At 35.6% G+C, this 18,398-nt stretch overlaps 1 protein-coding gene across 2 annotated transcripts in view; it reads right to left on the bottom strand.

The window, feature by feature from the left end:
- MTFR1 (mitochondrial fission regulator 1) overlaps positions 1 to 18,398 on the bottom strand; it is a 55,156-nt gene that overhangs the window by 12,507 nt on the left and 24,251 nt on the right. For both annotated transcript variants that reach the window (XM_063079634.1, XM_063079635.1), the window contains exon 4: positions 11,669 to 11,784. In XM_063079634.1, the coding sequence (XP_062935704.1) occupies positions 11,669 to 11,784 (116 nt within the window). The remainder of the gene's footprint in view (positions 1 to 11,668; positions 11,785 to 18,398) is intronic.

Raw genomic sequence — 18,398 nt, 5'->3', positions numbered from 1 at the left:
TGTGTTGTGGCAAGCCAGCCTGTTTGCTTACTGAGTCACTTCGTTTACAGTCTTACTACTCCTTGTCATCCTCTATGAGGCTGGGGGTTTTCCCTGACACTCCTTAAGAGCAACACATTCTATTTTAACTTAATATTCAAAATTTAAAAATTAAGCAGGATATCTTTAGTCAAAGTCCTCAGTCTCACTTTATCCATTACCCTTATATTAGAAATTTTTATAAATATGGTCATCTTCCTCATTAGATTGCAAACAACCTGGTATAAAAGGCTTGAGATACTTTTAAGCCCTAGGAACCTATAAGCTTTTATTTAATAAATATTGAGTTTGATATGCATGTGGCACTCTACAGAAGAATCAGATACAAATAGAAATGAATATATAAATATAGAATGAACAAGTTGGAGTTGAACTTGAAATATTTCAATATTCCTTAATGTTGTTCCACTCTAAAAGCAAACAAATTCTTGATGGCCATGTCTACGATGTCTACTGGAAGCCTCAGAGATTATAGTCTTCAATACCATGTGTATATCTAAAGACTACACATTCACCTTAGACTACTATTATAAAAGAGAACAAATTATCTTAGATGAAATTATCAGTTATATTGACTCTTCGAAGAATGTCAATGCTTCCTATAAAAACGAAGATCTTTCCAATTCTGAACTCATTTTGTTCATTCAAAAGGAAGTATAGAAAAAAGAGAAAACAATGAGGCCTTAACGTGTGCATGCCACTGTGCTAAGAGTTTTCTCACATTATCTCTTAAAATTCTCTTCTCAAGGTAGGTATTAATACTACCAATTTATACATAAAAATCTGAAGTTTAATGCATTTTAAAAAATCATTTGTATAATAACCAATTATGAAGGACTTATATGTATGCTATTTCCCCAGAGTTATAATACTATGACATTATAAATAATTGTTACAGAAATGTTATCAACATAAATTTCAAGGAAGAAATAAGAAATATCTTGAAGAACTTAAGCTTCATACAAATATAAATGTGAGGAGGCAGATAAACACTCAAACTGCAGTATATGAGGAGTCTTAAATAGACTTTGTTCCTACATAGACTTACATGATAGGTTAAAAGCATGGAAAGGTATTTCATTGTGTGCAATGAGTGCTTTAAAACCATGCAGACTCTACACTGAGATACCATCTCACCCCAGTTAGGATGGCTAAAATCCAAAAGACTCTGAACGATAAATGCTGGCGAGGTTACGGATAAAAAGGAACTCTCATACATTGTTGGTGGAACTGCAAAATGGTGCAGCCTGTATGGAAAATGGTATGGAGGTTCCTCAAACAATTGCACATAGATCTACCATATGACCCAGCTATCCCACTATTGGGAATATACCCAGAGGAATGGAAATCATCAAGTCGAAGGTATACCTGTTCCCCAATGTTCATAGCAGCACTCTTTACAATAGCCAAGAGTTGGAACCAGCCCAAATGTCCATCATCGGATGAGTGGATACGGAAAATGTGGTATATCTACACAATGGAATACTACTCAGCCATAAAAACGAATGAAATACTGCCATTTGCAACAACATGGATGGACCTTGAGAGAATTATATTAAGTGAAACAAGTCAGGCACAGAAAGAGAAATACCACATGTTCTCACTGATTGGTGGGAGCTAAAAATAAATATATAAATTCACACACACACATACACACACACACACGCACACACGCACACACGCACACAAAAACCGGGGGGGGGGGGGGAGGAAGACATAACAGCTACGGTTCCTTGAAGTTGATACGACAAGCAAACAGAAAGGACATTGTTGGGTGGGAGGGAGGAGAGGGAAGGGGGAGGGAGGTTTCGGTAATGGGCCACAATAATCAACCACACTGTATATCGACAAAATAAAATTAAAGAATAAATAAATAAATAAATAAAAATAAAAAAATAATAAAAAATAAACTTTACAATTATGAATTAAAAAAAAATAAAATAAAATAAATAAATAAATAAATAAAACCATGCAGACTCATTTCATGAATGTATTTTATTTCTCTGACTCAAACTGCATGGTGAGAGTACCAGTATTCAGTACTTGTCAAGACAATGTAAAATTCCATCAACTCTCATCTTTGTTTTCTACTGTTTAAAATATACAGTAAATTTGCTACCCCATCAATCTGTACAATACAATATTGTTTATCTGGTAAGTGAAACTGATAACACAGAGCTTCTTCAGGGCTCCTGTCCATGGGAGGATGGTGACACTTAGATGTGTCAGCCTGTTTATCAGAATATTAGCCACAGGAAAAGAATTCCTTTCCGAGGCATCTAGATTTACGTATATCTACAACTTGTCACAATCAATGCTAGGAGCAACATAGCGCCATACTGCAAAAGAGAAAGTCTGCCTGATTTTTCTCAATCATGTGGGCCATGTCACTAACCTTGGAATTTAGAGGTACTTCACTACCTGTTTGTCGACTTCCTCCTCTATGGTACCATTCAAATCCAAGTGATCTCCATTTCCTTCCCATTTTGTTCAGCTTAGGATTATCTTTACTTACAATACTTCCAGGTACCTTTTAAAAGGTCCTTTAAGTCAATTATTTTCACTATCACAGACAAAATCCATTATCCACATCCATTTTGCCAGCTTAATTACTCTATAATCACAATCCCCTATTTAATAGCTAACCCATTATGTCATATCTCACATCCAGTATAAATGTGAACTTGTGTTAAAAGCCCTGTAGAAAATTCTCCTTCCACAGTGTTCAGGGCTCTCTGGGGCTGTGTGGGGCCTCAGGCCTCGGCCACATCCCCACGACACCCACAGCCAGCCCAGTGGTGACCACCGAGCCACCACAGGAAGTGCCCTGGGCTCTCCAGAGCTGGGGTGGTGGGGGGCCTCAGGCCTCAGCCACACCCCCACAACACCCACAGCCAGCCCAGTGGTGACCACTGAGCCACTGCAGGAAGTGCCCTGGTCTCTCCCAACCCAGGGTGGTCAGGGGCCAAGGGACTCGGTCACACCCCACCAATAGATGTAACCAGCCCAGAGAGGACCACCAAGCCACTGCAAGAAGTGCGCTAGGCTCTCCCAAGCAGGGGTGGTGGGGAACCTCGGGCCTTGGCCATGCCCCTCCCCAACACGTGCAATCAGCCCAGCGACAACCACCAAGCCTCAGCAAGAAGGGCCCCGGGTTCCTGAGCTGGGACAGTGGGGGGTGAGGGCTTTTCCACACCCCTTTGACATCTGCACCCAGCCCAGTAATGACCAAGCCACTGCTGGAAGCCCCCCAGTCTCCTTTACGGGAATGAGGGGGGTGCCACAGGCTTCATTTCTGCCCTTCCTCCTCCCTCCTTCTTCCATCCCATTTCCTTCCCCTATCCTCTCTCCCCCTCCCTCCCAACTGTTCTGCAACAACATTCTAGAATGTAAAAAATATTAATAAAATTTCATTTTCTTTAAAAAAAAAAAGAAAAAGAAAATTTCCCTTTCAGGAAGATGGTACGGATGTGCTTTTCCCTATTTTTCCCACTAACTACAACTACAAACCCTTAATATTTTACATAAAACAAATAAAAGAAGACCCTGAAAGGTGGTAAGAAGACAAACTGGTTAGTGACTTCAGGACCCTAAGCACACCACAGCAAAGAGTTCCCTGAGTTTTCCTTTTGCCTCATATATCCTGGACTGGGTCCTGGAGAAGCTGGCAACCCAGAAATGCCAATGGATATAGGGGGGATAAAAAAGCCTGCTCTCTCAGCCAAAGGTCCAAGAAACAGGCAGCCTAACAAGACAAAAATCTTACAGAAAACAATTGCTCCACTCCAGCCAAATACTACCAAAAAAAATTGTGGTCCCACCTCTAGCCAAACACCACCAAACACACCAGAAAAAAATTGTCGTCTCACCTCCACCCATGCAGCATAGGCCAACCTCCACCCTTGCCAGGCTTCAATGATACACCCTAAACCCTGCAGGATCATGTCAGAAAAGGCAGGAAGCAGGGACTTTCCATCCCCCATGGCGGTGACAAGGCACCCCACTGCCTTGTGCTATCAGTGGAGACAAGGTGGGGAGCCTGGAATTCCACCTCACCTAGCAGTAAAAGGAGCAACCTCACCATGGGGGTGAACGGAAGTAAGACGAGAAACCTGGACTGATATTCCCACCTGGCAGTAACAAGGTAGCACCCACTCTTCCCCTGCCAGAGTAATGCCAAAGAAAGCCAGACAAAACAAAAGGTTTAAATAAGACCCAGAGTCTCACAATATTCAAAATATCTAGGTTTCAATTAAAAATCACTGATCATACCAATAACCAGGAAGAACACAAACTTAATCAACAAAAGACAATCAACAGATGCCAGTACTGACATGACAGAGACCTTAGAATTATCTGACAGATTTTAAAGCAGCTATGAAAAAAGGCTTCAGTGAGCAATTACCAGCACACTTGTATAAATGAAAAATAGTTTTTGCAAAGAAATAGAAGATAAAAGGACAACCAAGTGAAAATTTTAGAACTAAAAAATATAATAACTGAAATGCAATAGATGGAATCAAAAGCAGAAGGGAGAAGACAGAATCAGTGAACCTGGAGATAGAGATAGGATAGTAAAAATTATCCAATCTGAACAACAAAAATAAAATAAACTGGGGGAAAAAAATAAAGAAAAGAACAGTCTCAAAAACCTGTGGGAATATAACAAAAGATCTAATATTTCTGGCATCAGGATCCCAGAAGGAAAGAAAAAAGGCAAGACTGAAAAGGTACTTAAAAAAATAATAGCAGAGAACATCCCAAATCTGGCAAAAGACATAAATCTCACAATTCAAGAAAATGAGCAAAACCTAAACAAGAACCCAAAGATATCCATACCAAGACGTATCTTACTCAAGTTTATGAAAACTAAAGACAAAGAATTTCCAAAGCAGTTAAAGAGAAAACAACACCTTGCCTATAGTGGAAAAACAATTTGAATGACAGCAGATTTCTAATCTGAAACCATGGAGACTTGAAAAAGAATGACAAAATTCAACACCTGTTCATGATAAAAATTCTCAGGAAAAAACATAAATAGAAAGGGACATCCTCAACTTGATAAAAAGTATCTACAAAAAACCTACAAGTAACATACTTAATGGTAAAAGATTGACTGCTTTCCCCCTAAGTCAAGGAACAAGGCAGGATGTCCATTTTTACTATTTCTATTCAAAATAGTGTTGCAAATTCTAACCAGTGCAATAAGGCAAGAAAAGGAAATAGAAGGCATGCAGATGAGAAACAAAGACATAAAACTTTCCCCTTTTCCAGATGACACAATTATCTACATACATAATCCCAAGGAATCAACAGAAAAATTCCTAGAATTAATCAGTGTGTTCAGCGAGGTCACAGGTACATACATTAAAAAAAAATCAACCATATTATAATATACTAGCAATGAACATGTGGACATCAAAATTAAAAATACATCAATTACAAATGCTCAAAAAATTAATTACCTAAATGTAGGATTTGTATGCTGAGAACAACAAAATACTGACAAAAGAAATCAAAGATCTAAATAAAAGGAGATGCATACCATGTTCATGGGTTGCAAGACTCACTATAGTAAAAATGTCAATTTTCCCCAAAATAATAACCTAGTTTAACAAAATTCCTATCAAAATCCCAGCAAGATGTTTTTTACAGATGTAGACATGATTGTTCTAAAATGTATACACAAAGGTACAGCAAGTAGAATAGCTAAAACAAGCTTGAAGAATAAAGAGGGAGCAATCAGTTTACCTAATTTCAAGAATTACATAGCTACAGGAATCAAGACTGTGGTACTGGTAGAGGGATAGACACATAGATCAATTGAACAGAACAGAGAATCCAGAAACAGAAAACACAAAGATGCCCAAGTGATTTTTGACAAAGGTGCAAAAGCAATCACTAGAAGAAAGTCTGCTTTTCAATAAATGGTGCTGGAATAATGGACATCCATAGACAACACACACACACACACACACACACACACACACACACACACACACACACCTTGACTTAACTCTAATATCTTATACAAAGAAATTAACTCAAAAAGATCATGGCCTTTAATGTAAAACGTAAAACTATAAAACTTTGGGGAGGGGCAGGAGAAAAGTCTAAGGATTTAGGCTAGGCAAAGAATTCTTAGACTTAACACCAAAGCATAATCCATAAAAGGAAGTATTGATAAATTGGACTTTATCAAATTTAAAAACTTTTGCTCTGTGAAAGATCTTGTTAAATGTATGAAAAGATAAGCTACAGAGTGGGAGAAAATATTCATAAACCACGTATGTGACAAGGACTCATATCTAGAACATATAAAGAAATCTCAAAAATATCCAGTGCAAAAATGGATATGACATAAAGATACATTTTACCCAAAAGAATACATAGATGACATGAAAAGATGTTCAACATCATTAGCTATTAAGGAAATAAAAATTAAAACCCAAATGAGATACCACTACACACCTATTGGAATAGAGAAAAAAAGGGAAAAAAAGTTAAAAAAAATACAAAAAAGAGTGACAACACCAAATATGGGTGAGAGTGACGAGAAACTGAATCAGCCATACATTGCTGCTGGGAATGTAAAATAGTATGGCCACTCTAGAAAACGATTGGTCAGGTTCTTGAAAAGCTAAGCATGCAACTACCATGACACAGCAACTGCACTCATGAGCATTTATCTCAGAGAAATGAAAACTTATGGTCACTCAAAAACCTGTACACAAATGTTTATATGCCAACTTTATTTGTAACAGCCTAAAATTGGGATCAACCCAGATATCCATTAACTGGTGCATAATTAAACAAGTGGTACATCCATACCAGTGACAACTGGTACATCCATACCAATGACTACTACTCTGAAATAAAAAAGGAACAAACTATTGATACAACAATCTGGATGAATAGCCGGAAAGTAATGCTGAGTTACAAAAGCCAGTCTCAAAAGGTTACATACTGCATGATTCAATTTATATAACATTCTTTAAGGACACACAAAAATGGAAAGATATCTCACGTTCATGGATTGGAAGAATTAATATTGTCAAAAAGACCATACTACCCAATGCAATCTACAGATTCAATGCAATCCCTATCAAAATACCAATGACATGCTTCACAGAACTAGAAAAAAAAATCCTAAAACTCATATGGAACCACAAAAGACTCCAAATAGCCAAAGCAATCTTGAGAGAAAAAAAAAAAAAGCTAGAGGCATTACTCTAGCTGACTTCAAAATATACTTCAAAGCTATAGTAATCAAAACAGCATGGTACTAGCATAAAAACAGACACACAGATCAAAAGAAAAGAGAACCCAAAAACAAATACACATATCTACAGCCAACTGATTTTTGACAAGGTGCCAAAACATACATTGGGGAAAGGAAAGCCTCTTCAATAAATGGTGCTGGGAGAACTGGAAATACATATGCAGAAAAAACAAACTAGACCCCTATCTCTCACCATATATCAAAATCAACTCAAAATGGATTAAAGACTTAAATGTAAGACCTGAAACTCTAAAACTACTAAAAGAAAACATGGGAGAAACACCCCAAAACATTGATATGGGCAAAATTTTATGAAGAAGACTTCTAAAACACAGGCAACAAATGCAAAAATAGACAAATGGGATTACATCAATGGGAGAAAATATTTGCAAACTATTCATCTGACAAGGGAATAATTCCAGAATGTACAAGGAACTTAAAATATTCAACAGCAAAAAAACAAGAAATTCAATTAAAACATGGGCGAATGACCTAAACAGATATTTCTCAAAAGAAGACATACGAATGGCCAACAAGTATATGAAAAAATGCTGAATATCACTAATCATTAGGGAAATGCAAATCAAAACCACAATGAAGTATCATCTCACCCCCAGTTACAATGACCAAAAATAACAAACATTAGCAAGAATGAAGAGAAAAGGGAACTCATACACTGTTGGTAGGAATGTAAATTAGTAGAGCCATTATGGAAAACAGTATTAAGACTCCTCAAAAAACTAAAAATAGAACTACTATATGATCCAGCAATCCCACTGTTGGGTATCTATCCAAAGGAAAGGAAATCAGCATACTGAAGAGATATCTGCAACACCACATTTACTGCAGCACTATTCATAATAGCCAAGATATGAAATTAAACTAGGTGTCCATCAACAGATGAATGTGTAAAGAAAATGTACACAATGGAATACTATTCAGTCATAAAAAATTATGAAACCCTGTCATTTGTGGCAACATGGATAAGAAGACATTATGTCAAGTGAAATAAGCCAGGCACGAAAAGATAAACACCGCATGTTCTCATTCATATGTGGAAGCTAAAAAATAAAGTTGAGTAGAGAATAGAACTGTGGTTACCAGAGGCTGGGGAGGGAGAAGGAGGTGGGATAGTTAAAGAGGTTAGTTAACAGATACAAAATTATAGCTATAATAGGAAAAATAAGTTCTAGTGGTCTATAGTAGTACTAGACATCTATAAGTAACAATAATTTATGTTTTCAAATGACTAGAAGAGAGAAGCTCAAATGTTCTCATCACAAAGAAATGATAAATTTTTGCAGTGAATATGCCAATTACTCTGATTTAATCATTATACATTGTATACATGTATTGAAATACAACTCTGTACCCCCATAAATATATACAATCAATACGTGTTAATTAAAACATGACTAATTTTTAAAAAACAAGAGAAAAGAAAAAGAATGACTAAGACATCAATTTTCACATCTCTAGTCAATGTTGTAGAATGTTTAAAAAAATCACATATTTCCAAATATAATAATGAAATATACATTGAAACTGTGAAGGTTTGTGTGTTTTCCATGTATAACAATGGAGAAAAGTTAACATGGCCTCCATAGTCATTAAATACTAAATAAAAATCTGTTAATTAAAAAAAGTTTTTATAGAACATTCTTTAAATGGCCAAACTGTGGAAATGGAGAACAGGTTAGTGGTTGCCAGGGATTAAGAAGGGGCTGGGAATGGAAGAGAAGTGGATGTGGCCATAACAGGGTAACACGAGGGATACTTGTAATATGGAACTGTTCTGCATCTTGACTTTATCAACGTCAATAATATTGTACAATAGTTTTGCAGGATGTTACCAAGTAAAGGACACAGGTAATTTCTCTGTAATATTCTTACAACTGCATGTGAAGAATCTACAATTATCTCAAAATAAGGAGTTTAAATAAAATAAACATCTTAAAAAAGAAAGGCTCTACCTGCTAATCCTGCGATACCTCATCTGTGTTCATCTACTATGTCCTTACTTCTACTTGTCATTCAAATCAAATTTCTTCTTTGCTCTTGGATTACGTGATTCTTATTTTATCCAGCTAATACCACTCAAATGAAATTACTCTTGCTAAAGTCAATGATAATTTTCTAACTGAAAAACAAAATTGAAACTTGCTAGTTTTCCAGTTTACTTAGTCTACTATTTGATTTATCTAGCCAAGTATTTGACTAGTAATGACTACCTTACTCCCCTTCCATGAAAGCTGTCCCCTACCTCTGCTTCCACGACAACACCTTCTACTAGTTTTTCTCCTGCCTCTTAAGCTGTGGGGGTGGAGGTTGGGGGTGCGGGGTGCGGGGGGAGGGCTTTTTCTTTTCCTTTTTCTTAACTTCCAAATGTTGGTTTCATTAAAAATACAAATGTTATTCATGTTCTATATATGCTTCTTGGGTGCTCTCAATTCCAGCCATTCTATCTACATGTTCCAGAGTGCAAGCCTTCCTTATTGATATCTATTTACATAAATTATTTCTACATCAATGGGAGTGTCTCACAGAAAACTCAAACATAACATATTCCAGATTTGACTAACCCCTACTATTGCCACCCACCAAAAAAATCTGTTTTCCATTATGCTAAGAGAAATAAGTCAGGCACAGAAAGACAAATATTACATGTTCTTACTTGTATGTGGGAGCTAAAAAATTAATCTCATAGAAGTAGAGAGTAGAATAATGATTACCAGAGGTTGGGAAGTGGGTACGGGAAAGGGGAGGATGGGAAGAGGTTGGTTAATGGGTACAAAAATAGAGTGAGATAGGAGAAATAGGTTCTAGTGTTCTATAGCACAGTAGGTTGACTACAATTAACAGTAATTTATTGTATATTTTAAAGTAGCTAGAAGATTTTGAATGTTCCCAACACACAAAATGATAAATGTTTGAGGTGATAGATATTCCAATTGCCCTGATTTGATCATATACACTATATACATGTATCAAAATATCACATGTACCCCATAAATATGTACAATTATTATGTATCAATTTTTAAAATTGTGGTAAAATGTACATAATAAAATTTAATATTTTAGCCATTTTTTAAAAAATCTGTTTTCCTATATTATCATTAATTGTTCCACCATCCTCATAATTATCCCAGCCAAAAAACTGGAAGTTAACCTAAGACAACTCCTTCCTTAATCCCATATCTAATAAGTTTCTATATCCTTTCCATTTGTCCGAGTCTCTCTTGGCTTTGATGCTTGAATGCCAGTTTCTTAATTTAGAACAATTCTAATCATCTATCTATTGGTTGGTCTATCTCCTGGTCTGGATCCCTTCTATTCTTTATACTGTTTACAGTTAACTTTATTAAAATACAAATCTGATCACACTACTATAGTGCTTAAATTTCTTCCATGGCTCCACATTGCTTTCAGGAAAAAGTCTAAATTTCTTAGTGCAACATGTTTGACCTTTAAACTTCTACCTGCTTTCCATCCTCATCTCCCATGACTTACCCTTCTCTGCTACTCTCTAGCCATTTGGCATTTCCCAAGCATGTCACCTTGTCTCCTGATTGTATCTTCAAACAAATTTTTCACTCTTCCGGGAATACAGCCTTCCCATGTGCTTGGCTCCTGCTGACCCTCATCACTCAGCTCTGGCATTCTGCCCCGAGAAGGCTTGCTGAACCACTCTTATCCTACAGTGGCCTTCTGTAATTACTTAGTAGACTTTACAATATCAATAGCATTGATTTTCTTTCTAATCTCCTCTAACACCTCAAGTATTGCTGGAACGCAAGAACTGTGTCTTATTTTATGTCTGTATCCTTGATGCCTGACAAAAGTGGAGAGTGTAAGTTGAATAACTGTTAGATTGAATGTGTGGTCAATATTTTATTCAGGCTCTTTCAAACAAATGGAAGCACCTCTCTAACTATGATACATTGTTTCCTTTGAATCACAACTCATTTTGACTCACAATATTTAGGAAACATTCTCCAAGTACACAAATTCCCTACTCTGATCCAGATTGATCCCTCTGCCCCAATGAGATTATTATAATTACAGTACTTATCTAAACACATTTATGATAGTTCTTTCTGGTCTCTCATATGAAAATGTAAACTTCTGAAGGGCAGGGAATTCTGTAACTGTTAAGGACTTAGGACACAATGAACTTTATAAATACTAGCTGAGTCCTAAAAATGAACAGAAAAGACTGCTCAAGAAAGAGAACTGAGTTATTTACTAGAGACCAAATTAGGTTATTAAAAGAAAGTAATGCCAATGTATCATCCTTTAAAAGAAAAGATATTGCATAGCAGCTCTGACATTCTTCCAAACTAACCTTAGTCTTGTTGAACACTCTCCTCCTTCTTTGGCTACCCATCCAATGTCGGCAAAAGATGCCACTGCACTCTCTCCTGGGTGGTTGGGACTCCATTCTGTTTCATGGCTGGTAAGCTGTAAGTTACAAATAGGGAAAATTCTTCATCTGACACCAAACTGTTAAAGTAAAAATTTTTACTCACCTAAAGAAAAATCATCAGCTATATAGCATTACAAACACATGGGTGGATTCTAACATTTCCACTAAAATCTCCAGAAAAGAGATCATTAGTCATATCATACTGTTACTTATAGTGTATGAAAATCTCTGAACTATAATTTAACTTTTTAGTTTGTATATTACAAGTTAATTTTTTAAAATCTCCTTTCATCCTAAAACATTAAGAAATATTTTTTAATCTAAGCATTAGAAACACTTTTTTATGAAGAGATTTAATTTTAAAAAAAGGGGGGGGGACGGGTATCAAAGTATAAGAACAAGAACAAGCCAGTGACCAATTTGTACTAAATCCAGGAATATTTTTAAATGACTATTAAATGGCTATGTTGTTATAATGTTGAAAATGTTTATAAAAGTACCTTAAATCTTTTTAAATAAAAGTAGTAACTTAATACTCATGAACAAAGACTGGCCTGTGGCTCACTTGGGAGAGTGTGGTGCTGATAACACCAAGGCCATGGGTTCGGACCCCTATATAGGGATGGCCGGTTAGCTCACTTGGGAGAGTGTGGTGCTTGCCGGTCATCTTTAGGGGAAAAAAAAAAAAAAACAACAAAAAACTCATGAACAAAAAATACAAATAGCAATAGAACAGAATTCTCCAGCTAAACACATGGACGAAGAAAAAAAATTGAAAATAAATACAACAAAGAAAAAGCATGCATATTCTGAAATGTATCTTGAAAAAAATGAAAAGATAACTTAATTGAATTAAATTTAGGTTTTGTTATGTATAAATGCCTCAGAGTCAGAAGATCAACAAATAATTTTTAATTTATCAGATTAACATAATACTTCCTAAAAGTTGGAATGAAGCTTAAAGAAAAAAGAAAAACAGTTCACACTTTTTAACTGAAGAAAAAGATATGAAAGACCAAAGAGATTTACTCATTATTGTATTTATCAGAAAGGTTATACTGGGATTCATGCATTATTCATGGCTTGTTAATGCTATCATTGCCAAGTCAAACTTCTGGAAGTGACACTTAAATAATGCCTCTTCCTTAAACGCAAAATATTACCATACAAACACATAATACTAACGCAGTTAAAAGTTTAAAATTTTAACTGAACCTATCAGCCATTGGTAGGTGTACTCATTCTAGTATCACAATTAAGTAACATTATCAAGTTAATAAAGTAGCATTGAAAAATGACATTTTTAACAGTAACATACTAAGAAGATCAAGTATCTAAAATGCCTTAAATTATGACTCTTGAGGAACACAGGTGGGTATATAAGAGAAAACAAGTTCTTTTAAATGAGTAGAGATTTAAGAATCTAACCCTTGGGGAGTGGAGTGGGGGGAACCACAAAAAACCTAATAATGGAATTAAGATGAAAAGGCTTTCAAAATACTAATGTTCTCCATGTAGTGGAAATAATTTGTGGTCACAAGAGGAAAAAAGTATAAACTTCGGTAAATAAATTCTTAAGGTATATAATCAAAGGAGAATCAAAGGAATATTTTTATACTTTTCCCTATGTATTTCAGAAACTTATCCAAATAAGTCAATATCCAAAAAGATATTCAGCAAATAGGTATCTTATACCACTTAAATAACTTTACTGGGTATCACATCTGAGCATAAGAAATCTGATAATATTCTACCCCTACCCATTACTGAAAATAGAATGGTATCTTGATATTCCTTTAACACTGTAATAAGGATATTCTAAGTGGGTTATGTGGAGATCCATTCAGCAGGAAGGTCCCCAAACCTCGTGGAAGCAACTAGAAGATATGGCATTTAATGGGCTATTTTGTACAAGTGAGGGAAATCCTAAGATTAAAACCTGAATGGTGCCTTCCTAAAGGGTTAGTTCCTAAAGATCAATCTGATCATAACCCTATGTTTAGAAAATAAAATTTTGTTCCATTAGTTACTAGTTAGTAGAAAGTTAGGTATATTTAAGAAAAAATCTAGTTTTGACTTTAAGACTTCTTACTTTTCTATAAGTTACAAAAATTGCTGTTTTCTTCCAAAATATTTATGTTTTTCTCATAACATACACTCAGAGATATAGAAGTTAACTCATTTTCAGGGAATCTTAAGTGGCAATTAAGAATCAAACATATTTCTCAATTTTACATCTGTAATACTTACATTAAACATGAAATGTTTCTTTTTGCACAAACTTTAAAAAAGTAACAAACTACTCCACGGACTTAGTTTGCAATGTTAGTTAAGAATTAATTATGCTTAGAAATAATACCATGTGTATAACATGTAATTCAATGAGACAATAATGTTAGTGATACTGTCAAGAATCAATTCCAAAATTGATAAGATGTGTCATTCATTTCTATTTGATATCCTGTCTCACAAAACAAAGTATTTCTGATATATAAGTAAAACTCATTCAAAAGACAAAGCTGAAAAAAAATATCTTTTTTAAAGGGCCATCTCAGGTGTTTCTGAGGGAAACATTCATCGAGTGACATAAGCATGGAATGGAAAGGACAATTTCCAGGACAATTCACTTAGTAAAAAACAAGTCAAGGTGAAGTCAGCATTGGCAAGGGAGACTGATGGTAAGAAGTTCGTGGAAGTACAATTTAGACACCACTGCTGACATGCATGGATGACAGATGAAAAGTTTGTAAAAGAAAAGGACTTACGAAAGTTCCCAGCAAGGTCCTGTCTTACTATAGCTATTGTTAGTAGGAAAGAAAAGTGAAGAGAGAGGAATTTTTTTTTTCAAAATCACATTCCATTCAGAGCAAAAATTCAGTATTACGGTTGCATTTTTACTGATTTTAAGAAGTTCAATTTAACATTTGAGAAAATTTAAATTACCCAAAATTCAATTGTATTTTAGGAATCTTACCAAAACAACTTTATAGTTAATATAAAGTATTCTGATGATGTAAAACTATATTAAGGAAATAGATTCATTTGATAAAATGCATCCGAGTAAAAATACAAATATTGTACAAAAGTTGAAATACTTAAAATAAAAATATTAGCAAAGCTAATTTTGTCCTCACGACTTTTCATAAATAAACACATTGTTACTGGGAACTAGGATTCTCTGCAAAGACAGGCATAACAGTAAATGAACTCAGTGTATTTTACCATTTGTTTATAGCCACATACAAAATGTGCATTCTTAAAAGCAACATAGTAAAATAATAATCTCTGGCTTTTTATCTATGTCCTATCTTTAGGATTTAATTATTTCTCTTTTTCTACCTTTGCTATCACTATAAGAAAAACTGAAAGCAGAATTTCTATATTTTAATACAGTGACACCAATTGGCCAGGTGGTATACCTGTGTGAAGAAGAGCAGTCTGAGCTGCCCAGTTAACTCAGTTGGTTAGAGCATGGTGCTAGTGACACCAAGGTCAAGGGTTCAGTTCCTTGTACCAGCCAGCCAACCAAAAAAAAAGAAAGAAAACTAGTCTGAAAGATGGAATGCTCAATCAAGTATTCTAGCCCAGACTCAGCCACTAATGTTTCTGAATAATATGGTCACTTTTTAAAAAAATTTTATTTTTTAATTGACAAATAAAGTAGTATATATTTATCATGTGCAACATGTTGTCTTGCAATATGTATACTGTGGAATGGCTCAATCTAGCTGATTAACATATGCATTACATCACATACTTATTTTTTCTGGTGAAAACACTTAAAATCTACTCTACCAGCAATTTTCAAAATACACTTGGTTCTCACCACAAAGAAATAAGTGCATGAGGTGATGAATACACTAACTACCCTGACCCAATCACTATACAACATACATATGTATCAAAATATCAAACTGTACCCCATAAATATGTACAATTACAATGTATCAATTAAAATAAATTAATAAAAAAGCCAATACATTGTTATTAACCATAGTCACCATGCTGTACAATAGATCTCTTGTGTGCCACCTTTTTTTAAATTGAACATTTATTAAAAGTTTCTATATATGACAAACCTAGAATGGGGGAGGGGCAGGAAAGGGAACAGGCAAGGGAGTAGAGAGACAAGAGGGAGGAAAATGTGTGTGGAAAGGAGGAAAACAATCCTGGAGGGTAATAACAGCATCCTCAAGGAAAAACAAGTTCTTGAGAGATCAGTTACTGAGTTTGAATAAAGTGGCCACAAACATTTGTTAGTTTTGCAGTTAATCTTCAAACTACTATTCCACACTGCCTAATTTATAAAACATAATACTCGTAGCTAGATTCCATTATACTTAAAGGGCCATTTTACAGTTAAAAATACCAAGAATTGGACATCACATCCAGTATGACATCACTTGCTAGAATATTCCAGACTATCAAACAGTAACTGAAAAACCAGGGTGAAGTCAAACAGTTATTTTAAATATTAATCTAGGTATGCATCTTTGGATGGCTCAGACATCAGAGACCACTATACCACACTACTAAGTCTCCTACCTCACTAGTTCCTGACAGACTGGCTTTCTCTTAGTTCCGTAAACAATAATGTCTATCTTGCCTTAGGACCTCTGCACATGCTATTCTCCCTGCACACAGTACTCCCCCAACCTTCATCCCTCTCCAACTCTGCAGGGATGGCTCTTTCTAATCCTTAACAGTCATTCCTTCAGAGAGGCCTTCCCTTACCACCGCTGTTATTCTCCTCCCTGCTATACACTTTCCTATATGGCATTTATAACAAATTATAATTATACATTTATTAGCATATTTGCTAATATATCTCTCCCACTGAATCATATACCCAATAAGGGCTGACATACATGCCTGTATTGTTCACCACTGAATACTAGCACCCCATAAAGCACAGATTTCAAGTTTATTTGTTAAATAAATAAAGATGGGCCATAACAAGTGGCCATGTTACTTCCAGATTTAGTCATGGCATGTGAACTTTAGTGCAACAGAACATTCCCTTCCACCACCAATTCCAACAACCACTCCTTTTAGCCCAAGAAAACAGCTTGGGGTAGGCTTACCAGCGAGAAAAACATAGTCAGGTTAAATTATCCAGAGGTCTGTTAGTTACAGAGTTAGGATCAAAACTACTATACAACACAGCCAAATTCCCAACCCAGGTTACCCTAAAGTACCTTATCTGGTAGTACTCAGGATCACTTTTTTTTTTTGGCCTTAAGTTTTTTTTTTTTTAAGCATAGTACTTATATCCCCAATAAGCTACGCTTACATTCGTGCTATTCTTTAATTCATACAACTTAAAATTCATGAAAATGCACCCTAAAAATGCATTAGTGATTACTCCCTAAATTGCCAATAGGTAACATGTTGCTGCTTTCAAAAAAAACCTTTCATTAGCAAAATACTAAAACACAACTCGTGCCTGAGGTCCTCAACCTTAGCAGCATAGGAAGCTCCTGAAGATGTTTTAAAAAACAAATGTATGAAATTCAGATTTAGTAAGTTTTATTTACTTATTATTATTATTATTATTTTAATTTTTTTTTGAAAACATGACCGGTAAGGGGATCTCAACCTTTGGCTTGGTGTTGTCAGCACCACGCTCTCCCAAGTGAGCTAACCGGCCATCCCTACATAGGGATCCGAACCCGTGGCCTTGGTGTTATCAGCACCGTACTCTCCCGAGTGAGCCACGGGGCAGCCCCAGATTTAGTAAGTTTTAAATGAGCTCCCTAAAAGTGATTTTGCAAGGAGACAGGGAGGCCTGAGCATGGGTATTTTTTTTTAAAGCTCCTGATGATTTGTGAATATACATCCAGTGTTGAGAATCACTGCAAATCAAAACCTCTGCACCCCTTTCCTCCCAATCCCCTACAGCTAACTGCTTTTGCAAGGCCCTCCATGATCTGAATTTTCTTTTGGCATCCTGAATCTAGAATAATAACTGGGAGACAAAGAAAGGCCTGTTTTTTTAGTCTGTCTTAATATGAGTTCCTATCTACACAGGGCCATGATACCCAAATATACAAAATGCTTATGTGTAGCTGTGACTTATGGTTGAACTGCATATATGTGAAAAGTATAAAAAGGCCAGGGGAAGTCATTTTTCTTCAACTAAAGTAATTGTGAAGGGTCTAGAGATCCTGTTTTTGAGTGGAAAGTTGCCAACTCATTCCTATTGCTCACTAAATAAAATACCAATAAAACCTATGAGGTTACAAGCAGGTCTTAAATAACATAGCAAAGAAAGTGTCTCTTAAATGCTTTTTACATTTGGTACCTCATTTTACTCCCAGCACAATAGTCATTGTGCCCATTAACTGGATGAAGATGTAACTAAATGTGTTGGTCTGTGTTCTAATTTGTGACCCAAAAAATATAAAGAAATCCAATCTGTATCAGGGAGTGAAACTAGAGAACTAAATAAAATTGTTTGTTCTACAACTATAAGGTATACAATAACAACAGCAAAATCGTCATCACCAGCAGTACTTTTACTGTGCACTCACTATGTAGCAGTTACTACACTTGGGGGACTTTACACAGATTACCTCATCTAACACGCACAACACAAAATAATGTGCCCCATCACCTATCCTTTATATAGGAGTCTTACTTGACCAAT

Source organism: Cynocephalus volans, chromosome 15 (assembly GCF_027409185.1).
Source record: "Cynocephalus volans isolate mCynVol1 chromosome 15, mCynVol1.pri, whole genome shotgun sequence".
NCBI classification, from domain to species: domain Eukaryota; kingdom Metazoa; phylum Chordata; class Mammalia; order Dermoptera; family Cynocephalidae; genus Cynocephalus; species Cynocephalus volans.
Note: the sequence above shows the minus strand (reverse complement) of the source record. Positions and strands in the feature narration are given on the sequence as shown.